This window comes from Nycticebus coucang, chromosome Y, assembly GCF_027406575.1.
Source record: "Nycticebus coucang isolate mNycCou1 chromosome Y, mNycCou1.pri, whole genome shotgun sequence".
NCBI lineage: Eukaryota > Metazoa > Chordata > Mammalia > Primates > Lorisidae > Nycticebus > Nycticebus coucang.
Window position 1 is genome coordinate 4,624,353 of NC_069805.1, and position 26,342 is coordinate 4,650,694.

At 39.2% G+C, this 26,342-nt stretch overlaps 1 protein-coding gene across 1 annotated transcript; it reads left to right on the top strand.

Annotated features, from left to right (window-relative positions):
* LOC128578969 (testis-specific Y-encoded protein 3-like) lies at window positions 1-23,634 on the top strand. Its single transcript, XM_053581304.1, has 6 exons — window positions 1-408; window positions 1,900-1,977; window positions 2,101-2,230; window positions 2,296-2,441; window positions 2,546-2,627; window positions 23,432-23,634. Exons 1-6 carry the CDS (start codon window positions 1-3, stop codon window positions 23,632-23,634), a joined length of 1,047 nt encoding a protein of 348 aa, XP_053437279.1.
* The last annotated feature ends 2,708 nt before the right edge of the window (window positions 23,635-26,342 follow it).

A 26,342-nucleotide genomic window follows, 5' to 3' on the forward strand; every position in this document is an offset into this window, starting at 1 on the left:
ATGGATGACATACAGGAAGTGGTTGAGGTGATCACAGAGACTGACTATGAGGATGAGTGGGAGGAGGAGAATGTACAGGTTGGGCAAGAAGAGGATGTGCAGGAGAAAGAGGAAGATAATGAGCGAGAAGAGAAGCAAGAAAAGGAACGTGGGGAGAGTGAGAGTGAGAAGCAATTGCAGGCGGAAGAGGTGGAAAAGACCGCGCAGTCATATGCGGGAAACTGCCCTACGACATCCCGGCAGGCACTGGAGGCGCTAGAGGTCCTTCAGTTAGGTTTGGAGCCAGTGAATGCCCGAGCTAGCAGGGCCCACGCTCGGCTGAAGCGCAGTCTGTGCCAGAGGCGGAAGGCTTACCTTGACCACAGGAGAGCTGTCATCCAGGGAATTCCTGGCTTTTGGGCCAAAGTGGTATGCTTTAGATTCTTTTTTTTTTTAGAGACAGAGTCTCACTGTACCGCCCTTGGTAGAGTGCCGTGGCGTCACACGGCTCACAGCAACCTCTAACTCTTGGGCTTACTCGATTCTCTTGCCTCAGCCTCCCGAGTAGCTGGGACTACAGGCGCCCGCCACAATGCCCGGCTATTTTTTTTGTTGTTGTTGTTGTTGCAGTTTGGCCGGGGCCGGGTTTGAACCCGCCACCCTCGGCATATGGGGCCGGCGCCCTACTCACTGAGCCACAGGCGCCGCCCGCTTTAGATTCTTATATGATTGGATTGTAGACATGTACGAGGGTAAGTGGAAGTCATGTAAAACAGTGGTCTGGTTTCGTGGTAGACAGTATTTCCACGCACCTTGGGGAGGCTGTGTGATGGGAAGAACTAGACTTTATAAGAAGGAAGCAAGATGTCTTGCGTGCAGACTTCAGTTTCTGTGGTTATCAATGTAATGCTATTGATAAGATAGGACGAGGAGCTGAGGTGTGTTACCAGTGATGGGGTGGGGAGGAGGTTTTAAATATGTGTGAAACTTCACTTGCTGTCCACTGTTTAATTCCTGGTGTATCCCCCTTTCTTAACAGGTTACAGGCCAGTAGGGATAGTAGCCTGGAGGTAGGGATCTCACAAGTAGAGAGGGGTCTAGGGGTGGGGGGAAAAAGCCCATGCTACAGCACACTAATACAAAACTTAATTGTAAAATGAATGACATTTTGTGATGGTAAAGTGGTAATATGGCTTGAGGTGTGGAATTATAGAGAAGCCTGGGCAACACTAACACCCCCTTCTCACAATAATTAATTAAAAAAAATAAAAAAGGACTAGTCAGAGGTTGTGGTGCCTGTAATCCTGCCTACTTGGAAGGCTGTGGCAAGAGATTTACTTTAGCCCAGGATTCAGAAGTTACAGTGCACTATGAAGACTCCAGTGCACTTCATTCTGGGTGAGAGAAAGACTCTGTTTCCACTCCCATCCTCCCTCCCCCACAAAAAAAAAAAAAAAAGTAAACCACGTGAGAAGTAATCTTTTGCAGGTGTATATACCACAGGTACCCTTTTTGAAGTGATGAGTACATTTAAATCATGGTAGTGGATATCACAAAAGAGTTTCAAATAATAGGAGTATTTGAAACAAGATTTCCTGAGAAGGGAGTAGGAATTTCCTGTCTAGTCAGTAGAAGCTGGGAAAGTGTTCACATTTAATATTAATTTGATTCTGCTAGGCCTAGCACAAAAAGAGAAAACAACCTGAACTATCAAGAAATATCCCCTTGTTCCTTAGTGTTTGGATGTCTCATGTTTACATAGGCATAAGAAATCCAAAGAGCCTTAACACAGGGAAGAAGGAAGGGAAAAGGAGACCATAGTAGCAGGTATCAGAGGATCTGATGAATTCTCATTCAGATTTGGTGCATTGCTTCTAACTTTTCCTTCTCAGCATGTGAAGGATCCTTGACATCAAGCAGTTTGTGAACCATCCCCAGATGTCAATTCTGATGAGTAACCAAGATGAGGGCATACTTCATTACATGACAAATTTGGAGGTCAGGCCGAGGAGAAAGGTTGATGGGTTTAGGGATAAAAGGGAAGGGAGATAATTCATGCAAGAAAGAAACAGCAGGTCACTTGAAAAGAAACTTAACCTCTTTTTACTTTTTTTCTGGTAGGTGGAGGAACTCAGGAATCCCAGTGGATGCTGTAAAATCATATTATTCTTTTGGAATAACCCCTACTTCTCGAATAAAGTAATTAGCAAGGAATATTTCATTGAAATCACTGGATGGGCTCTCAGGATGGGTGGTGAGCATGGTGGGCTAATCATTGTCATCATAAGTCTTTTCCACATACCACTCTTCTTGCAGAATACAGGGCATCTTATTCTACTCCAATTCAGTGGTATCAGGATTATGAACTTAAGGCCTATAGCCGCAGGCATCACAACAGCAGCCTTAACTTCTTCAATTGGTTTTCTGACCACAACGTCACAGAATCTTATAGGATTGCAGAGGTGGGACCTTTATGGGAAATATAATAAATGGTCTAATTGGTTTTCTCAGCTGCTTTGGACATTCTTCTGCACCTTTTCTTGACTTGTCTTAATTTTTCTAGAAGATAATCATTAAGGACCTATGGCTTAATCCCCTGTACTACTACAGAAGAATAAAAGCACCTGGAGAGGAAACAGAGACTCCAGGTGAGACACCTGGGAGGTGGGGGTCCACGTGCATGTTGTCAGGGCCCTGGAAATTATTTTCATAAACATACAAATTGATACGCAAAGGAAGAATGGAAGGAATGGAACTGAAGTCATTAGGTGTGGGCACATTGAAGACTGTTGTTTATAACAGGTTTTAGCTGGAATGTTAAGCCAGAGAAGCGTAGTGTATATCCATAGTCACTCAGTCAGGAACAAAGGTAAATAATTAACTTCGCTTTTCAGAACTTTATTTACTCCATCATCAGTTGTCCTACTTCTTCCTCAAGAATTTACTCCCTGCCTGTTTCTTCTCTCACACTTTGTATAGATGTCTGTGAATATTTATGTAAACTTTTGCCTCCTTGTGGGAGGCTCCTGTAGTCCTAGCTCTAGTGGAGGAACTAAGGCAGGAAGAGATCTTGAACCCAGGAATTTGAAGTTGTTGTGAGCTAAGTTGACACCACAAAAGTCTACTATAGGTGACAGAGGGAGACTCTGCCTCAAAAAAAAAAAAAAAAAGTATATATATTTATATATACACGCACATATAAATATGTATACATATACACATATGTAAATGGAAATCTGAAAAAAAAAGCGTTATTTTGTTAGAGTAATTACTATGGTTTTCAGGGGACAATGAGTATAAGAACTTTTAAGGGAAGTTATCATAGAGGTTTTTAGGTGGGGAAATCAATATTTGATTGATACGATTTTTCAAGTTAGTGCAATGGTGAAAGGAATTGAGTATAATTTATCCCTAGTGTTTGCTGATTCATATAATAAACATTGTGTACTCACAATTATTTTCATAATATTTTATTTAAAAAACTGTCAACAAACTTATGTTAAGTTCTGTCATTGCATAAAGTATTTTATAAATTCTTGTTCTTATGACTTACGGAAAAGTGAGGGGTAAAATAATCTAAATAGCAATATGCAGAAAGAGCAAATCATGTACTTCACACACAACATAGGGAAGTTTAATGAATGTCAGAGACTCGGAGAAAAAAATGTGATTAAAGGTTTTAAGAAACACAAACAATCATGTCTTTTAACAGATTTGGAATATTAGGAATATTTCATCTTAAAATGTTACTTATGGCTGTGTCTTTTTATCCTCTGTATCTGGAATTCTCATTATGTAAAAAACAAGTTGGTATTCTTGATGTATGTCATTTAGGTTACTAGCTCATGTTCATTTTTTAAAAACTCTTGTTTCTTTTCACTGCTCATGCCAAATAATTTCAATTTACCTAGCTTTAATTTGTCTGAGTTTGTCTTGTTCCTCCTCAGAACTTCTTTTGAAATGTCTATTGAAAGTTTCAACTTACATGTTGTAACTTTCAGACCTGTAATTATCTTTCAATTTATAATGATATAGGCTAAACTTTAGTTTAGTACTTTAGTACTTTTAATACATTTAGTACTTTCTCTTTCACTTTGGTACTTTAGACTATTTTTTTTTTTTTTTAATTTTTTGAGACAATCTCACTCTGTCCCCCTGGGTAGAGTTGCTCTGGCTTCATAGCTCTTGGGCTGAAGTGATTCTCTTGCCTCAGCCCCTGAGTAGCTGGGAATATAGGTGCTCGCCACAGTGCTGTTTTTAGAGATGGGGTCTCCCTTTTGCTCAAGCTAATCTCAAACTCCTGATCTTCGGCAAGCCATCTGCCTCAGCCTCCCAGAGTGCTAGAATTATAGGTGTGAGCCACTGTACCTGGTACTTGGACTATTTTAAAAGTTTATCCCAGAGATCAAATTTCTTTTAACTCCTCATTAGAAATATATATATATATATTTTTTTTTTTTCAGGTATCTAATGTACTCAGGTAAAGTTTATCCCAGAGATCAAATTTCTTTTAACTCTTCATTATAAATATATATATATATATTTTTTTTTTCAGGTATCTAATGTACTCAGCCCTACTATGAAACTAATTTATGGCTTTCATAGGAAAGCTATAACCCAGTTATAACCTAAGAATATGGGGAAGGGGGAGAGAGAGAATAGGGGCAGGGAGGTTGGGCAGAGGGAGGGTGATTGGTGCATCTTACACGGGTACATGTGAAACTTAGGCAATTCAGAATTTGATTATCTTAACACAATAACTAAGAAAATGCCAGGAATGCTATGTTAATCATTGTGATGAAAATGTGTTGAACTGTATATAAAACCAGTGTAATGTGCCCCATGATCACATTTCTGTATACAGCTATGATCTAATACTAATAAAAAAAAGAATGTGTGCAGTGTATCACGTGTGCAATATTCTCTTCTTCTTGACTCCTCCACTTGAATTCATTGAGTTTTGCTTCTATATTAGCACATAAATATTGACCAGCTAGTCCCGATTTAGTATTCATAACATGTGTTTATCCATTCTTGTGGTAATTTGACATAGGAGAATGGTCTCCAATTCCATTTAGGGTGTTATAAAAGATACTAGATTACTTTTTTATGGCTGTAGTAATCTTTGGTATACTTGTACCATATTTTATTCATCCATTCATGTATTTATGGAAAGTGAATTACACTCATTTATCACTGGGTAAGTCACATACAGAACCTTCTCTCAAGAAGGCAGAAGACCAACAAACACATGATAAAATGCTCATTGTTTCTCATTGTCAGAGAAATATCAGTCAAAACCGCTTGTAGAGATTACCTAACCTCAGTGAGAATAGCCCACATCATAAAGTTCCGAAGCTGCAGATGTCCCCATGGGTGTAGAGAGAATGATCACTTACACATTGTTGATGGGATTGCAAACTAAAGAGACTTTTGGGGGGAAAGTATAAGGAATAGTCAAAGAGATAAAGGATAGACCTTCCATTTAATCCTGCCAATCCCATTACTAGGTATCTATTTAGAAGAAAAAAAATCATTTTATCATAAGGACATTTGCACTAGAATATTTATTGAAGCTCAATTCACAATTGGCAAGATATGGAAAAACCCAAGTGCTCATTAACCCATGAATGGAATACTATTCAGCAATAAAGAAAGATGGAGACTTTCAGTGTCTTATAGTTGTCTTCACATCCTTCATCATTTTTGTTTGAAAACTAGGCATTTTTATATTGTAGTCTAACAACTCTGGAAAGAAAATTATTTTTTGTTAATTGTGGTTTATTTTTGCTGATTATAGTTTTGTTTCTTGTTTTTCTATTTTCCTTAACTTTGCTCTTTTCCTTTCAGAATGAAAAATAAGATAAATAAACTAAAAATTCTTAGGGCTTATATCTGTAATTATTATTTTTTTATTTTTTTAATTATTGTTGAATCATAGCTGTGTACATTAGTGCAATCAAGGGGTACAATGTGCTGGGTTCATATACAATCTGAAATATTCTCATCAAACTGTTCAACATAGCCTTCATGGCATTTTCTTAGTTGATGTATGTAGACATTTGTATTCTGCATTTAATAAGTTTTGCCTTTACCCATTCTAAGATGCACTGTAGGTGTGGCCCCACCCATTACCCTCCCTCCACCCTAACCTCCCCAATCCCTTCCCCTCTCTTGGCCCTTTCCCCATATTCTTGTGCTATAGTTTGGTTATAGCCTTCATATGAAAGCTATAAATTAGCTTCATACTAGGGCTGAGTACATTGGATACTTTTTCTTCCATTCTTGAGATACTTTGCTAAGAAGAATATGTTTCAGCTCCATACATGTAAACATGAAAGAGGTAAAATCTCTATCTTTCTTTAAGGCTTCATAATATTCCATGGTATACCTGTACCACTTGTGGGTCGATGGGCAATTGGGCTTCTTCCATGACTTAGCAATTATGAAATGGGCTGCAATAAACATTCTGGTACATATGCCTTTGTTATATTGTGATTTTTGGTCTTCTGGGTATATACCTAGTAAAGGAATTATAGGATCAAATGGCAAGTCTATTTTTCAGTCTCTAAGTATTCTCCAAACATCCTTCCAAAAGGAACATATTAGTGTGCATTCCCACCAGTAGTGTAGAAGGGTGCCCTTTTCTCCACATCCACACCAACATCTCTGGTTTGGGGATTTTGTTATGTGGGCTACTTTTACTGGGGTTAGGTGATTTCTCAAGGTAGTTTTGATTTGCAATTCTCTGATTATTAAGCAGGATGTGTCTGTAGGTTGTGCATTTGTCTTCTTTAGAGAAGTTTCTCTTCAAGTCCTTTACCCACCCTGAGATGGGATCACTTGTTCTTTTCTTGCTAATAAGTTTGAGTTGTCTGTGTATTCTGGTTATTAAACCTTTATTGGAGGTATAACCTGCAACCATTTTCTCCCATTTTGAGGGCTTTCTTGTTTGCTATACTTACTATGTTCTTGGCTGTGCAGAAACTTTTTAGTTTGATGAGGTCCCAGTAATGTGTTTTTGATACTGCTTCAATTGCCTGGGGAGTCCTCCTCAGGCTGATTCCTTCAAGAGTTTTCCTTGTACTTTCTTCAAGCATTTTTATAGTTTTATGTCTTAAGTTTAAATCTAATCCAGTGAGAGTCTATCTTAGTTAATGGTGAAAGGTGTGGGTCCAGTTTTAGTCTTTTATAGGTTGCCACTCAGTTCACCCAGCACCATTTGTTAATTAGGGAATTGTTTCCCCACTGAATGTTTTTAATTGGCTTGTCAAAGATCAAATAACGGTAAGTAGCTGCATTCATCTCTTGGTTCTCTGTTCTGTTCCAGATATCAACTTCTCTGTGTTTGTGCCAGTACCATACTGTTTGGATAACTATTGATTTATAGTATAGTCTCAGGTCTATTAGCACGATTCCTCCTGCTTTGTTTTTATTTCTGAGTTCTGTTTTGGATATTCCAGGTTTTTTCTGATTCCATATAAAGTATTATTTTTCAAGGTATTTAAAATATGACAATGTTGCTTTAATAGGAATTGCATTGAAATTATATATTGCTTTGTGTAGTATAGACATTTTAACAATGTTGATTCTTCCCAGGCATGAGCATGGTAGTTTTTTTGTTTGTTAACATCTTCTGCTATTTCTTTTCTTAAAGTTTCATAGTTCTTTTTATAGAGATCATTCACATCCTTTGTTAGGTATATTCCCAAATATTTCATCTTCTTTGGCACTACTGTGAAAGGAATAGAGTCCTTGACTCTTTCTTTCAGCTTGGCTACTGCTGGTATATATTAAGGGTTTACAGATTTATGGGTATTGATTTTGTAGCCTGAGATATTACTGTATTTCTTGATCACTTCTAAAAGTTATGTAGTGGAATCCTTGGTATTTTCCATATATACGATCATATCATCTGTGAAGAGTGAAATTTTGATCTCTTCTGACCCTATGTGGATACCCTTGATCACCTTTTCTTTCCTAATTGCAGTGGCTAAGACTTCCATTACAATGTGAAAGAGCAATGGAGACAATGGGCAACCTTGCCTGGTTCCTAATCTAAGTGGAAATGATTTCAATTAAACTCCATTCAATACAATATTGACTGTATGTTTGCTGTAGATGGCCTCTATTAGTTTAATAAATGTCCCTTCTTTACCAGTTTTCTTAAGTGTTCTGATCACGAAGGGATGCTGGATATTATCAAAGCTTTTTCTTCATCAATTGAGAGAATCATATGGTCTTTATTTTTTAGTTTGTTTATGTGCTGAATTACATTTATAGATTTACGTATATTGAACCAGCCTTGAGACCCTGGGATAAATCCTGCTTGGTCATGGTGTATAATTTTTTTTGATGTGTTTGTTAGGATCTTATTGAGTATTTTTTGCATCAATATTCATTAGTGACATTGGTCTATAATTTTCTTTTCTTGTTGGGTCTTTCCCTGGTTTAGGGATCAAGGCGATGTTTGCTTCGTAAAATGTGTTTGGTAGTACTCCTTCTTTTTCTAAATTTTGGAACAGATTTAGTAAGGTAGGAACAAGTCCTTCTTTAAAGGTTTGGTAGAATTCTGACATAAAGCCATCTGGTCCTGGGCTTTTTTTTTTTTAGGGAGATTTTGTATAGTTGATGATATTTCAGAAATTGATACAGGCCTGTTCAACATTTCTTCCACTTTGTTCTGGCTAAGTCTTGGTAGGTGGCATACTTCCAAGTATTGGTCGATTTCCTTCACATTTTCATATTTCTGAGAGTAAAGTTTCTTGTAATATTCATTAAGGACTTTTTGAGTTTCTGAGGGGTCTGCTGTTATTTCATCTTTACCATTTCCAATTGATGAAATTAGAGATTTTACTCTTTTTTTCCTGGTTAGGTTGGCCAAAGGTTTAACTATTTTATTGGTCTTTTCAAAAAACCAACTTTTGGATTTATTAATCTGTTGTATAATTCTTTTTTTTCAATTTCATTTAATTCTGATCTGATTTTGCTTATTTCTTTTCTTGTTCTGTGTTTGGGGTTGGAACGTTCTTCCTTCTCTAGTTGCTTAAGATGTCCCATTAAGTTATTAACTTCCTCTCTTACCATTTTCTTGAGAAAGGCTTGCAGTGCTATAAATTTCCCTCTTAGGACTGCCTTTGCAGTATCCCAGAGGTTCTGATAATTCATGACTTCCTTGTTGTTTTGTTCTAAAAATTTGGTGATTTCCTTCTTAATCTCATCCATAACCCATCTATCCTTCAGGATAAGGTTATTTAGATTCCATGTTTTCATATGGGTATGCAGATTCCTGTTGTTATTGAGTTCAACTTTTATTCCATGATGGTCTGAGAAGATGCAAAGGATTTCTACTTATTTTAATTTGCTGAGTTTAGATTTGTGGCCTACGATGTGGTGGATTTTGGAGTATGTTCTGTGGGCTGTAGAGAAGAATGTGTATTCAGTTGTGTTGGGATGAAATGTTCTGTAGATGTCTGTTAAATCCAGATGTTGAATGGTTGAATTTAAATCTAAAATTTCTTTGCTTAGCTTCTTTTTGGAGGATCTATCCAGCACTGCTAAAGGGGTGTTAAAATCTCCAAAACTATGGAACTGGAGGAAATCAAGTTGCTCATGTCTGTTAGAGTTCTCTTATAAATTGTGGTGCATTCGGTTGGGTGCACAAATATTAATAATTGAAATCTCATCATACTGAATATTATCTTTAACAAATATCATGTGACCATCCTTATCCTTCCTTATTTTGGCTTCCTTATCCTTCCTTATTTTGGTGTAAAGCCTATTGTATCTGCAAATAGGATCGCAAAACCTGCTTTTTTCTGCTTTCCATTTGCCTGGAGTATAGATGACCATCCCTTCACCTTCAGTCTATATTTATCTTTTAAGGTATGATGGCATTCTTGTATGCAGCAGATATCTGGCTTGAGTTTTTGTATCCAGTCAGCCAACCTGTGCCTCTTTAGAGGACAATTTGAACCGTTCACATTAATTGAGAACATTGATAAGCTTTTCGAGAGTCCAGTAAACATTTTTAATCCTTTTGCGACTGTGGAAGTTGGAATTTAATCAAAATTTTCTGGGTGTGTTTAGTTTTGTGGTGGAGGATTACACTGGTCTTTATGGAGTATAGGTCTAAGAATATCCTAGAGAGCTGGTTTAGTTATGGAAGATTTCTTTAACATGAGAATGTCATTAAAGTATTTAATTTGTCCATGATAAATGAAACTCAGTTTAGCTGGATACAGGATCCTGGGTTGAAAGTTATTTGGTTATTTAGGAGATTAAAAGTTGATGACAAGCCTCTTCTAGCTTGAAAGGTTTCAGCAGAGAGATCTGTAGTTTTACTGGAATATTCTTCCCCTTGTATGTTATGGTTTTCTTTCGTCCAGCTGCTTTCAGAATTTTATCCTTCATATTAACTTTAGTAAAATTGATTATGATGTGTCTGAGGGATGTCTTGTTCGGGTTGAGTCATGTTGGAGTTCTGAAACTCTCTATTTGAATTTCAGAATCTCTTGGCATGTCTGGAAAGTTCTCTTTCGTAATGTCATGAAGAAGAGACTCTGTGCCTTTTGAAGCCACTTTGTGACTTTCGGAAATCCCTATAAGATGAATATTGGTTTTCTTAGAATTATCCCAGATCTCTCTGAGAGAGTGATCTGTTTTTGCCTTCCATGTCTCTTCCTCTTTGAGTGTTTGAGAGCATTCGAAAGCTTTGTCTTTAATGTCAGAAATCCTTTTTTCTGCTGCTCCATTCTGTTACTGAGGGATTCTACTGTGTTTCTCAGTTCTTTGAAGGCTGCAACTTCTTGTCTCAGTGTGTCACAATCTTTGGTCATTTGCTGTTTAAATTTGTTGTATTCTTGAGACATTTTTTTGGGTTACTGCTTGGAATTCTAATTCAATCTTACATGCTATCCAGATTGTGAATTCAATTTCTGGCATCTCAGCTATTTGTTTGTGCATGGAATCTTGTGCTATGTCTGCCTTATTGTTCTTTGGGGGAGTTGATCTGATTATTCATATTGCCAGTGTTTTTTCATTGATTTCACCTCATGATTGTTTTTCACTGTTACCTCTGGCTGTCCTCAGAGTTGGGGACGTGTCTCTCCAAGATTAGACCCCAGCAGGATCACTCTGTTTTTGCTGGGTTTTTGTAGTGAGTGACCCTGTGTAGCTACTCCGGGGCTTCCCCAGCCAGGGAGTTCTGGTTGTGGGATCAGCTCTGGAGTGTGACACACCCAGATCCAGCAACTGGGCATGGGGTGGTGCACACTGTTCTTGGAGTGCCTGGTGCCCTGTGACTTTGGCACAGAAAGCCCAAGTCTCCAGCAGTCTGTGGCCAGGAGAAGGGCTTTGCGCAGAGGCATGGTGGGCTCCAGAGGGTAAGCGGCTACAGAGTCCCTGGCCAGAGGAGCTGGACAGTGTGGAGTTAGGGAGTGTATGGGAAGGAGGATGTGGGGTTGCGTGGCTCCTGGAGTTCCTGGTCAGGGTATGCAGAGGCCCAGAAGATGTGGAGCACAGGTTGTGGTGTTGCGCAGATGCTGGCAAGTTCCTGGCCAGGGCCGGCATACAGAGGCCTGAGGGAGCACAGGTCGCTGGTTGTGGGAACACGGCATGGCTGGTATAGAGGCCTGGGCATGTGTGGGGAGTGGGGTGTGAGTCTACGCAGCTGCTGGTGGTGATCCCAGTGGGGGGTTCGGCCTCCAGAGTCTCTTGCTGGTGGGGCGCTTGGCCCAGAAGACAGGGAGAGGGGACACTTCTCAAGAACCTCCTCCCTCAGTCTCAGCAGGGTTTAGGCTTCTGATTCATCAGGTAAGGGGGGAAGGGTGTACTGGAAGTTCAGAGTGGCATGGAAGATCTTAGTTTGATATTTCTGCCTCACAAGACAGTTTTCAGAGTAACAGCAAGGTCCCTCTGAGGAAGTAGTCCCCACTTCCAACAGCACTCACCCATGGGGTGAGGCAAGAGGTGCACCGTTCACCATAGAAAACCCACAGGAGCAAATGAAGAGAGAAAAGAAAGGAGATAGAAAAACAAAGGAAAACCACAGCTTTCTTGGGGTAGGGGATGGACGCTCCTCCTTCCAAATGAGTTTTCTACCTGAAGCTTGGTTTCTTTGAGTCCCAGCTTGCCTTAGCAGAGGTGACCTGCAGTTATCATCTCTCTCGGCTGGGCTCCCAGTCTTCAGCTTAATCGGGCTGTTTCTGGATGATATCTTTCGTTTTGGACAGGAGCCGTCCTTGGAAGCTGCTCTCAGGTGGCCATCTTGCACTTCACCCCTCTGTATTTATTCTTAATGTATTACTTTTAAAAATTATATCTACATTTATTTTTAAATTGGCATATAAAATGTATATTTACAATGTGAAGTATTTACATCTGGCTCATAAACAAATGCATGACTTCATAAAATTATTTTTATGATTAGAGCACTTGTAAGCTCCGAATTTTTCAAGAAAACATTATATTTTGATGATAATTACATGACAGGCACTATTAAGCACTATTATATTCTCTGTTTCTATAATATCAACTTTTAAAATTCCATATATGAGTTGTTTCATATGGCATGTAACCTTTATTTCACTTCACACCATGACCTCCAGATTTATTCATGTTGTCACAATTACCAGAATTTTCTTCTTCATTTATATTTAAATCAGAAGTATAATCCATACTTTGTGTGTGGGGTAAAAGGTTCCAGACCCAAGGATAAATTCATTCTGAGACAAAAGGCAAAAGGAAGACGTAGTTCCAGTTAGTGCAATTAATGTGGCTTTTATTTCATCTGGAGTATAGGTGGGGTGAGATTCCTGACTAGAGAGAAATCCACATGTGGACTAAGGCAGACAGGGATTTAAAGGATTAGGGAAGTCAGGATTGGTCTGTTCATAGTTTTACCAGGGCAGGTAAGTGGTACAAAGTTAAGGGGGCATGGATTGGTCCATTAAGAGGACCAATGGACCTCCCCCCATTAAGGGGACATGGATTGGTCCATTCATTATTTCCTGGGAGGGCCGTGCTTTCCAGAAAAAGGATCCTTCTTCAGAAGGCCGGTAAGCTGATTATATCAAGAGAGGCTTCGTCTGCCAGCAGTCTTGCTGTCCTCTTTTTAATGTCTATGCAATGTTCCATTTTGTAAATATACTATATTTTGTATCCAATCATAAATTAAGTGGAGAAATATGGGAGCTACTTAGGTTTTTGCCATACTCTAGCAATACCCCAAATTTGAATAGTATGGTACTATAAACACGGGAAGTCAAGGTATTTCTTCTGCAAACTGATGTCATCTATTTTGGATGTATACACGATAGTTTGCTATTTTTTTATTTTTTTAAGTCTTTGAGGTATTTTCATATTGTTTTTCATAATGGAAGCACTTAACTTATATATTCTCCAATGTGAAATGAAATAAAAATGAAATAAAGGATATGTCCCAAGTGTTGCATGCATTTCTCTACATCCTCACTGACACTTATCCTTTCTCTTATTGTCGATGATTATTCTTATAGCAATGACGTAAAAATTTTCTTGTGTGCCTGTGGCTCAGTGAGTAGGGCGCTGGCCCCATATACCGAGGGTAGCGGGTTCAAACCTGGCCTCCACCGAACTGCAACCAAAAAATAGCCGGGTGTTGTGGCGGGCACCTTTAGTCCCAGCTGCTCAGGAGGCTGAGGCAAGAGAATTGTGTAAGCCCAAAAGCTGGAGGTTGCTGTGAGCCGTGTGACGTCATGGCACTCTACACGCGGCAGAGTGAAACTCTGTTTCTACAAAAAAAAAAAAAAAAAAGTTAAGAAAAAAAAATTTCTTGTGGTTTTGATTTGCATTTCCCTAAGGATTAGTGTTGTTGAGTATTTTAAATCTTTTGGCCCTTCATAGTATCAATTTGAGAAATGTTTGTTCAGGTCCTTTTCCCATTTTTAAATTCAGGTTGTTTTCTTGTTATTGAGAAATTCAGGTTGTTTTCTTGTTATATTTAATTACAACCTGTAAATTCAGGTTGTTTTCTTGTTATATTTAATTATATGTTAAAATATTTTTGTGTATTTTGGGTTTGCAAATAATTTTGCCAATTCTATGAGCCATCTCTTTACTCTGTTTATCATTTCTTCATTAATGTACAGAAAGAATTTAGTTCAATATAAACACATTATTTTTTCCTTTCTTTACTATACTTTTGCGGTTGTACTAAGATAAGTAATTGTTAAAACTAATGTCATGGAACTTTTCTCTTGTGATTCCTTTTAGTATTTTTATAGTCTCAGGCCTTACGTTTAAGTCTTTATCCATTTTGAACTGATTTTTGTATGGCAAGAAGTATGGTCTACTTTTATTGTTATTTACATGTATATCAAGGAAATATGTGTATTTCCTTAAAATAATTTATTGGAATAGGTGTTCTTTTCTCTTTGCATGCTCTTGAGTCCTTTCTTAAAAATTGATTAACTGCAAATGTAGTTATTTATTTGTGGCTATTATTTACTTTTAGCCCTTGTGTCTTGTTTTATGCCAGTGATGTGCTATTGCGATAGTATTTCTTTACAGTATATTTTTCAAAGAAGTAGGATGAAACCTTCTGCTTTGTTCGTTTTGCTCCAAATTGCTTTAGCTATTCTGGAAATTTTGTGGTTTTAGCTTTGTTTTTTGCATTGTTTAGCATTTTTTATTTTGTATTCATATGAAGAATAGCATTGATATTTTGACAGATTGCATTGACTGTAAATCATTTGAATTAATTTTACACTATTGACATTTTGACATGAAATAGTCATAGTCATTCAGTTATTTATATCAGATGAATTACTGTTGTGTGTATGAATTCTACAAATTTTGTAAACTTATTTTGTACTCTCTAACTTGACTGAATTTATAAATTTGAACTTTTTAGGTTTTTTTATATAAACAAAGCCAGATTATATGCAAACAAGGAACATTTTACTTATTTCTTTTTATTTGGATACATCCATGGTTTTCTCTTCTATAATTCATTTGTGTAGGATTTAGAGACTCTGCTGAATAGAAGTAATGACAATGTCCAAACTTGTAATTTTATAGACCTTAGACAAACTATATCTTTTACCATTTAATCAGATGTTTACTGAGAGCTTGTCATATATTGTTTTTCTTGCGTTCATGTAATTTTTTTCTGTACTTAATATGTTGAAATATTTTATTTTGAAGAGATGTTGAATTACATCAAATATTCTTTTTTACTCTATTGAAATGAAAATACAGTTTTGTCCTCCATTCTGTTATAGTAACCATCATTTCTGTTGATTTTTATATGTTGAATCATTTTTGTATCCTTGGGATAAATTCTGCTATATCATGGATGGTGATGTTTTTAGAGTGCTTAAGTCAAATGTTATTTGCTTTCTATACATCTGGGAAATTACAGAAGTCCTTCAGATTGTTGTTGATTTCTACTTTTATCTCATTATATTGAAAAAAACATACTTGACAGAATTTCATTCTTAAAATATTCTAAGACATGTTTTCCGGCCTTGCATATAACCTCTCCTGTACAGTACTATCTGTGCACTTGAGAAAATCCTTGGATTATATGCTGTTTGATACTGTTATTTTATGTGTCTGTTAGGCTCAAATGGCCTAAGGTTCAAAGTGAGCTCCTTCCATGGACTGGCGTGCAAGCTGTATTTTAGTTGAAGTACTGGCCAGCTTCTTTGATACTTCATGGCTGTGTAAACACTTACCTATATTTTAAAAAGAATGGGCCATGGAGATGAACATCCACACTATGTATAATCACTGACTATGTAGTGATTCAACCTGGATGTGGAAATGACATGTGACCTATATTCCACTTGTTCTGGTACCACACACTTACTTTTATGAATCCAGTTTTCCTTCCTATATTGGCTACTTGTTTGTAAAAGTTAATGCTCTGTCTTAAGATATAGATATGTACATTCTGGCTTTATCAAATGGGCAGTATGTGTTCTTATATGGAGGATGTCAAAATGCATACACATTTAAAGAAAAGAAAATGTGTATTAAATTGTCATTTGTGATACATACGGATAACACAAGACTAATACAAGTCAAAATTCAGCCCCTCTTGTAATTACAGAAGTCAAACGTGACTTGACTATTACAACTTTAAATAATAACAAAACTAGCATTATGTAGTGCAAGTACATTTCATATTTTAAGACAATGAGGGGAGAAAAATGTATACTTTAAGAAACTTTCATACCTACTAGCAGATGCATGTGGGCATAAATATAGAGCCATAAAATACATGTTGAAACACAAATAAAAGGAATAAAAAATAATAGAAATAGGACAATATTTCTGTGCCCTGTTTTTATATAAGTCTCATTTGTATATGAAAGTGCCAGAAATATATGTACCTTTTAAAAGATGTTACCTGTGTATGGCTTTTTGAAGTTGAATTGATGGTACTGTACTGGTCAAGGGTACCTAGATATTCTACACACATCCATTTTAACTGCAGTTTGTACACTTTTGGAGAAGGAGTGATTTTACTTTAAATAAGATGTCTTAAAATGTATATGCAATTTTGGCACCTCTTGTGTGTGTAGTTTGTGTGTATGTATGCAGACAAAGAGAGAGCATGGCACAGAGAGAGAGAGATTGGGGGGAGATTGACTTTATGGTCATCCTGTATGAGTCACATATAATTAGAAAAATATACATAAATAACACATAAGTATCACACATATTGTTATATAAAGAAATATACATAATTATGCACACACATACATAAATATATATTGTGTATGTATATATATAGAGAGGAGCGAAAAATCAAGAGATGGCAAAATGTGGCAGAGGGGGAGAGAGAAAAAGAAGTTAAAAATAAAATCCTAAGTCCCCCTCAAACAACCAAACCAGACCCTCTTTGGTCAAGGAAAGCCCAGAGAACCAGAAATCCTAGCCATGACGTAATGTGAGGTTAGACACACTCCTGTTCATATCCTCTTCCTCACTAACTGCCATTAGGTTTTCTTTCCTAAGGATTAAAATATCAGCTGGTTGTTGAAACAACAGCTGCCCTGTGTATAATCAGAGTGCCGAGGTAAGACCAATCGGGATATCATTAGAAGTGACATATTGGATATCTATGCTTCTGGGAGAAATATGCTTGATACAGGATGCAACTTGTCTTATTTTTAATACCAGGTAAAAAATGAGAACCAGTGGCTCAATCTCCTGCACTATTACACGAAGAAGAAAGTAATGATGTGTCCCAGCCCGCGGGTCAGTCGACAGGGATACCTGGAGGAGGAGGTGAGAATGGGAAGGGGCAAGGGGCATGAAGAATGGAGACAAGAGTTTGATCAAGTCTCATTTTTGCAAAGTTCTTCCAGGGTATATAAGGGTAGGTGAAGGAGGAGGTTTGCATCACCAGGTATCCAAGCAACCTGGCTGTGGCAGAGATAAGTTCCCAAAGGCAAGTTTCCAAGTTTCACTCATGTGATTTATGAGAAGAGGCCTGGCATTTGCAGGGAAATAGAAACTTAGGCCTGGCATTTGCAGGGAAATAGAAACTTAAGTCTGTTAGTACTGGAAATAGCACTTGGCCTACAAAATAGATGCGGTGGTGTCAGACTTCCACAGGTTCCCCTTTTTTATAATATTTTTAAATGTACATTTTACTTTTAAAGTTTTACCAGCTCTTGACCGAGAGGACTGGGTGACTGTGTCTGTCTTAGGTTGGGACCGCCTTACCATCTCAGCTGATCCTCCTTACCTGTCATGGGATACATGGTAGCTATCTAACTGGGCTCCTGTTTTAGGTTGGTAGAATAAGCAAAGTCTGAGATGAGCGTCCTTGTTACCCATCCTTGACTAGCCAGTCCCCTAAGTAGTTATGGTTACGCGTTCATCTTCCATAGCAAGTCTGTGATAATGAACCTGGAGGGGCTGCTTTTTAATAGCATCAATTTGTTGTTTTATAAAGGCCATGACTTTGTTAAAAAGAAAAGGTCCTAGCGACAGTAATATTAGTAAGCCAAGGAGGGGCCCTAAAAATAGAAGGTGATAAGGCAGAAAGCTGTTTAGTCCACTCCAAAACGGGTTGTCCATAATTTTTCTTTTTCTTTCCTCTAGAATATCTTGTAATTTTTTATTTTGTCTCTAACAATTCCTGATTTATTTGCATAAAAGCAGCATGTTTTGTATAATGCTAAGCAGATGCCTCCTTGGTTAGCCGTTAGAAGATCTAAACCTCTTCTATTCTGTAGCACTACTTCAGCTAAGGAATCTAATTGATCTTGAAGATCTTTAACTGTGCCTGATAGGGCTTGTATATATTCTGCCATAAGTTGAGATAGTTCAGTATATTTATGTACAGCAATGCCCATACCAGCGGTACCAGTGGCCATGCCAGCAGTGAGTCCCAGAATGGCCAAGAGAGGGAGAAATTGGACAGCCCTTCTAGAACGGCCAGATATATAATCAAAGGATGGTATAGGTAAAGATTCATTTCCATTGACTATATGTATATCGGGTAGCAAAAGGGCCATAGTCCATAATCCTGTCCAATTAGTGGGCAGAATGGTACATGCCAAGTTATTGCCACAAACAAATATCATATCATTGGGAGCACAAGGGGAATAAGTAATATTGATGATGTCAGTGCAATTGGTCAAAGAGAGTATGCCAATATCAATAGCATAACTGTTGTCTTTATAAGGGGAGAGAATACAGGGTGCTTCAGAAAAGATAGGTTGTACTGGTAAAGGCATGATGAGCATGCAGTTATTAGATGATAATTCAATGGAATTAATATTGATGGCAATAGGCATAGATAGTCCTAAATGAAGGCACAACCAGCAATTTTGAGCCAAAGAAGGGTTGGATTGGTTAAGTAACCTATGTGTGATGTCTAGCATTTTCAGATTTTGGGGGTCTAGATTCGCATTCCTATTTTTGGGTAAAGCAATTGGATGGTAATTAAATTTAGGAGACGTGGTTTACAATGTTTTCTTTTGGACTATATTCTGTCTCACCTGATCTTGGGGTCCACCTCCATCAGAGACATGCACAGGTGGAGTCTCAGCAAACTGTTTTTTTTACTGTATCGGGACAGCCAGATTGGGCATATTTATTTGAGGTCCCTTGGACTGAGGGACTGTGTCCCACTCACCTCCAAATGTCCCCGAAAAATGTCTGGTCACGATTACTGTAAAATAGGTATTATTATCTGTACCAGTACATAGTTGAACCTGCTCAAATAGGTATTATGTACAGATGGATGGGATTCTATACGAGGGCATGATCCAGGCTTGTTATTAAAGGTAGGGATAATTTTAGCCTTTTTGCTACAGACCCATGCCTGTGCTCCATGAACATTTTGTCTCATTACTAAGTATGCTGTTTTATCACCACAATCTACATTTAGGAGAGGGGTTGTCTCACCATTCCAGGTGCCACCACAGCACTTGCAAGGAGTACCAGTTAATTTTTGTAAGAGTGCCTGAGCATCATGGAGATTACCAAAAACACCTTCATTTTTTCGTATCAGGAGAGAAATTCCCAGCAGTAGCCACATCCAGGTGCTCATAATTACCTGCAAAGACAAGGAAAGAAAGCCTTCCCAGGGGGTCTCTTGCTCCATGGATTTAGAGGTGATGATCTTATCTACTTGTTTGCTGCTTCCATATCCTATGAATATATGCATACGGAACCTTTACCCAAAATTAAAACCAGATTGGGGCCATGCCATTTATTATCTAATGGATCGTTCCATAGGGTAGTGGCAAAATTCTGTTTAGTATCTGGGTGCCAGAAGCAGTCTGCTGCAGACTGGCTGTCTTGGTCCAGTGTGAAAAAATTTAAAATGAGTAATGAATGGGATAAGAGATTTCTTGGGGTTCCCTTAACAGGGTACCATTCCCCCTTCTTTATTTTTTCTAGAGTGTTTTTAAGAGATAGGTGGGCACGTTCTACTATGCCTTGCCCTTGTGGGTTAAATGGTATACCAGTGACGTGTTTGATATTGAGTGTTTATAGAAGGTGTTAAATGCATGTCCTGTGTATCCTGGACCATTATCAGTTTTAATTTTTTTAGGGGTGCCTAGTACAGCCATGGTGGCTAATACATGGGCAATGACATGTTTGCCGGCCTCCTCTGACTGGCCAGTGGCATAAATAAATCCACTGAAGATATCTATGGTTACATGAACATACTTCAGTTTTCCAAATTCAGGTAGGTGAGTAACATCCATTTGCCAGATGGCATTGGGTATGAGACCTCGATGGGGAGTAGGGAGTAGAATTACACAAGAAGGGCATTGCTTTACAATGTGGCGGGCTTGTTCCTGGGTAATTTGAAACATGAGTCTAAGGGTGTGAGCATTTAGATGATGTATTTGGTGAGCTAATGTGATCCAATCAGGTTCTGTGGTTTGGGCATACAGACTAAGTGAGTGGCTTCGTCTGCTCTGCGGTTACCATCAGTTAGGGGGCCAGGTAAATTGGAATGAGCTCTAAGTTGTCCAATGAAATAGGGGAGGGTTTTTTGGTGTATAAGATTTTGAAGTTGCAAGAAAAAGGTAGCAGTTTCTGATACGTGTTTGATTTGTGCTGCTGTCTCTAATAAGGGAACTGAATGAGCTAAATAAGCACTATCAGTATAAATATTCAAAGCTCGATTGGGAAATGCAAAGAAAACTGTGATAACTGCTTGAAGTTCTATAATTTGTGCAGAATTTGATTTTACCTGAAATTGCACAATCTCTGTATTAAAGGTGTAAGCTGCATGACCAAAAGAGGAGCCATCTGTGAAAACTAATAAGGCATTGGGCAATGGGGAATTGGAGGTTCTTGTAGGAAATACAAAGTCATGTGTACTAATAAATTGTAATAATTTATTGGGTGGATAATAATTGTCAAGTTTACCTGAATAAGAAGCACAAGCAATAGGTCAATGTTCTGTAGTTTGAAATAACCAATTAATTTGTGCCTGAGAATAAGGCTGTATAACGATATCTGGTTCTTTACCAAAGAATTTTTTACTATTTTCCCTTCCTATAAGGATGATATCCATGACAGCCTGATAATAGGGATAAATAACTTTCATGGGAGAAGCAGGTAAGTGGATCCACATTATGGGGGCAGTTTGCCAAAATACTGCTGTGGGTGTGAGAGAAGTTTTACAGATTATGTAGCTCAGGGGCTGAGTGTAATCTATGCTTGTAACAAATTGTGAATGAATAGCTTGTTGTACTAATGCTAAAGCCGGATGGTCTTCTTCTGTTAATGTTCTAGAAGAATTGGGGTTGCTATCACCTTGTAAAATAGCAAATAAAGGTTTTAAATCCCCTGTGGTTAGTTTTAAGTAAGGTCTAAGCCAGTTTATATCCCCTAAGAGCTTTTGAAAATCACTTAGTGTTTTTAATTTGTCCAATCTGAGGGCAGCTTGAGTACTAGTAATTCTGGGTCCGGTTAGATGGAAACCAAGATAAAGGTAGAGATCTTTTAGCTGAACTTTTTCCAGGGCTATTTAAAGTCCCTGGTATGTGAGGGAGGACGATAAATCACTGAAACATAGTAAAACCTGCTGAGCATTCTGTCCAGCAATAAGAATATCATCCATATAATGAATGTTGTACGTGGAGTTCCAGCAAAGCCTAGTTTCCTGAATAGCTGTGGCAACAAATTTTTGGCATAAGGTGGGGCTGTTGTCCATGCCCTGTGGTAAAATTTTCCATTGGAATCTTTTCATAGGTTCCTTGAAGTTGATAGAAGGGAGACTGAATGCAAATCTTTTTTGATCTAATGGATGGAGCAGTATAGTGAAAAAAAGTCTTTAAGATCAATGATAATTTTAGAGTAATCAAGAGGGATGGCCACAGAAGTTGGTAATCCTGGTTGCAACACCCACATGAGGACCATAGTGGAGTTTACAGCTCTTCAATCTTGTAATAGTCTCCATCGCCCTGATTTCTTTTTTATGACAAAGATTGGAGTGTTCCATGGGGAGTTGCTTTCCTCTATATGCCCAACTTTTAGTTGTTCCTGCACTAACTGCTGAGTGGCTTCTAATTTTTCTTTTGAGAGGGGCCATTGATCAACCCATACAGGATCATCACTTTTCCAAGTGATCCTATCTGCATGGCATGCAGGAATGTCAATAACCCTTAAGATAAATTTCCTAGCCCTTTTTTGTCTGTTTTTCCAGTAATTTGTAAAGGGCTGGGAATGCCTGATTCCACTTTTCCTAATCCTTTTCCTTTTCAAAAACCCCGGGCAAGCATTTGTTCTGTCACTGCATCATTAGGGCTACACATTATGAGTCCCATTTGGGACAAGAGATCTCGTCCCCAAAGGTTGACAGGGAGGCCAGGTATGACAAAAGGCTGTATGGTTCCCTGATTGCCGTCTTTTTCTTTCCAAGTGAGTATCTTGGTGCTTTTCTCAGGGTTTTGGCTTTGACCAATTCCTGCTAAATGAGTTAAGGTTGGGTAAAGGGGCCACTGGCTGGGCCATAGTTCTTTGTTAATTATAGTGACATCAGCTCCAGTGTCCACAAGGCCATGAAATTCCTTGCCATCTAGGCTAAGAATAAGCATTAGTTTCTGGGGTGAGATAGGCTGAGCCCAGGAAACATCAGAGGAGCCAAAGCCTCCCACACCTCGGTGCTTTATTTTAATTTTATTATTAGTTGACAAAAAGGGTAATAGTAATAACTGAGCTATTCTTTGGCCATGGGGTATGGTGGAAATATTTTGGGGGGAAGCAGATATTAATTTAATTTCCCCCTCATAATCATTGTCAATTACACCTGGGAAAATTTGGAGTCCTTGGACGGCACTACTGCTGCGTCCAATAATTAGCCCAAAGATGTTTGGGGGTAAAGGACCAAACACACCTGTGGGTAAAATTTGCACTCCCATTTCAGGGGTTAATACTGTGTGGGAGGTGGAACAGAGGTCCAGTCCTGTGCTTCCTGGGGTGGCTCTGCAGAGGTCTGAAACGGATTGCTGTGAGCTGGAAGAAAGCTGACTTCCCCATAAACTTGTTTGGGTTTTGGGGCCTGGGGCTGGCCCCTCTCCCTGTTTCCCTGCTGAGAGGGGAGGGGATTTCCTTGATTGTCTGTTTTAGATCTGCATTCATTAGCCCAGTGATGGCCCTTGTGGCATTTAGGGCATAAGCCAGGGTGTGGTTTTTTAGGAGTTGAAGATTTTTCCTTTTTGCAGTCTTTAGCAAAGTGCCCTGTTTCCCCACAATTAAAACATCAGCCCTTAGTTTTCTGAGCTAAAAAAATCTTTGATAGTATAGCCCTGTAAGGTGGCAGCCATTGCTAGACCTTGCTGATATGCGGTGCCAATGTCAGAGCAAAGGCGAATATATCCATACAAATCTGTCTTCTTTTTGTACAGTTGAATAGCTGCCTGGCATGCCGCATTGGCATTTTCATAAGCCAATTTTTTTCATAAGCCAATTTTCATTCCAGCTTCTGCTCTACCAAAAATCCTGCCTGCAGCTGTCAAAAGTCTGTGGACAAACTCTGAAAATGGCTCATCAGGGCCCTGCTTCACTGCGGTGAGGGAAGAGCTAAAATCTCCTTTCACTGGGAGTTTTCTCCAAGCCCTGGTTCCCATGGCTTGGATTTGTGCATACAGACCGGATGATATTGCATTTGAGCTTCTGCACTAGCAAAATGCCCCTCGCCAAGAAGCATATCATAAGTCCAGCCATTTCCCACCTGAGCATTTCTTTTGGCAGTGTCTTTGCAAAATTCAGCATATTCAGATTTCCATAAGTAATCTCCCCCAGATAAGGCAGCTCTGGCTAGAATATATCAGTCACCAGGAGCGAGCCATTTCTCTGCTTCTGATTCTAATATAGCTAGTGTATAGGGAGCAGTGGCTCCATATTGGGCCACTGCCATTTTTAATTCCTTAATCATCTGAAAATCAAATCCACTGTGATGTCTCCATGCCTGACCCTGATTGTCTGTGGTCTCTGTGACCTAAAATGCCTCTGTTCTCTCCTGATTAACAGGGGGCCTCCTCATAACTACATCTCTAATGGAAGATTGGGATATGGGGCCAGCGGATTCTTGTTCTTGAGGCCTCTGCTCCTTACGGTCCAAATTGCCTGTTTTAAGCCTCTCTAATTCACTGATTAGCTCCTGATATTCCCTCTTGAGTTTTATTTGTTCTTATAAATGTGCAATTTTGTTCTCTAGATCCCTTTTTGGGTCTATAGCGGCCATTGCCACGGACGGTGTGGAGGATGGTGCGGAGGACGCTGCACTGTACGGGGAAGGCCGTTTTCCAAGTGGGGGCTGATCTGGATTATGATACTTGGCCGCCTCCTCCTCTAACTCATTCCATTCCTCATCTGAAAGCTTATCATCAGAGTCTATTTTGAAAACTTTCAAGTCTGGGTAGAGCCTACGTTTTGGCTCCCGGACCTTGACCTTGAGCTATTTTATTCTCGGTTTGTTCTCTGGCTTAACTTTCTGCCGAACAGTTGAAGCCTTTTGTTCCTCTCTGTTGGGTTCCTCATCACTCTCTAGTGAGATAAGATCTTCTTGCTCATTAAGCTGACAGCTAGGAGGAGTGCCTCCAGCAGCCCCCAAATCCTGGGATGGATCTTGGGATTTAATATCCTTTTCTTTGTGGTAATATAACAGTTCTTCTCCCTTTTTTATGACATCTGCAACTGCGGGACAAACACTGTGATAGCTAATAATATTAATGAGATTCCAGTATGAGAAAGCAGTGACTGGTATTTTTTCAGGTCCAAATATCTGATAAAAATCATTTAAAGCATCACCTACTCTTGTCCATCTTTTCTCGTCTATGGTTCCTTCTTGAGGAAACTAAGGACAGACTTCTTTTAAGAAGTCAAAAAATTGAAATAGCTGTTTAATTTTGACCTTTACTCCTTGCGTCTTGAGTGCATCTCTTAACTGTTCCACAAATAACTCATGCTGACTGACTTTTTGCCCCATGATTGCTACTACTTACCGATATCCTCGTTCCAGCATAGCAGGCTACTGCATGGCTAGGTCCCGATGTTTCTCTGAGCCGGCTGGCTGCCTCCACTAGCTTCTTCACCGTTTTCCCTCGTATCCAGGTCCCTGGTTGGGCACCACGTGACCCAGCCTGTGGGTCAGTTGACAGGGATACCTGGAGGAGGGGGTGAGAATGGGAAGGGACAAGGGGCATGAAGAATGGAGACAAGACAGGAGTCTTATCAACCCTCGTTTATTGCAAAGTTCTTCCAGGGCATATAAGGGTAAGTGAAGGAGGAGGTTTGCGTCACCAGGTATCCAAGCAACCTGGCCATGGCGGAGATAAGTTCCCAACGGCAATTTTCCAAGTTTCGCTCAAGTGATTTACGAGAAGAGGCCTGGCGTTTGCAGGGAAATAGAAACTTAGGCCTGGCGTTTGCAGGGAAATAGAAACTTAAGTCTGTTAGTACCGGAAATAGCACTTGGCCTACAAAATAGATGCTGTGGTGTCAGCCCTGTTAGTACCAAAAATAGCACTTGGCCTACAAAATAGATGCTGTGGTGTCAGCCTTCCACAATAATGAGACAGACCAGAGGTAAAGTCAGGTGGGCACTGGAAGGTTGGGGCTGAAAGTCACACTTGTCCAGTGCCTGGGGCACAGTGGAGAAGGTGAGGCTCTAGAATGACTATGGTGGCCACCAAAGGTCACCTTGGGATTAGCAAAGAAAGCAAAACTGAGAGACCCACATGTTATGCTGGGATACTCAAGCCCAATAGCGGTTCAGGATCACTGAGGAGGAAGCAGGCTGAATTAGGATATGTGTTTCCCTAAATGGTCATGCTCTGGTTTTCAAGCCACCCTGATGTCTCTCCCAGCCATTCAGTGGGGCCCCTGCATCCTCATATACAGCCTCAAAGGACATCTGCATATTAACTGCAGAATCCCTGTGACCACCTGTCAATCTCCCAGGTTTCAATCTAAGCCTTTTGTGGATTTTTCCTGTCAATGTTCAAACCTGCAATTCAGGCCATGCACTATGGACCAGTTTCCAGACAAGAAGTGGGGATAGTTAGTGGGGTGCTGAGGAGTGGAGATTTGAAAGGAACAGCAAATAGCAAAGGGTAATGTGATTGTCAAGGGAAGGCTGTGGGCATTCACACCCTAGGGTTTGTATGTTGTTCAGGGACATCATAGGTGTCCTCTATGCTAATACCTGAGCCTCTGTGTCATAGTATGTCTGTGTAAGTGCATGTGTGTTTAACTATGTGTGTGTTGATTGCCTGTGTTTGAACCACAGCTTTGGAGATGATGACAACAGAGATTTGAGTAGTTTCTGCAGCTCCAGGAAATGAAGAATGAAGCCTCTGCATGTTCTCATACCAGGGGAGAGAATAGGG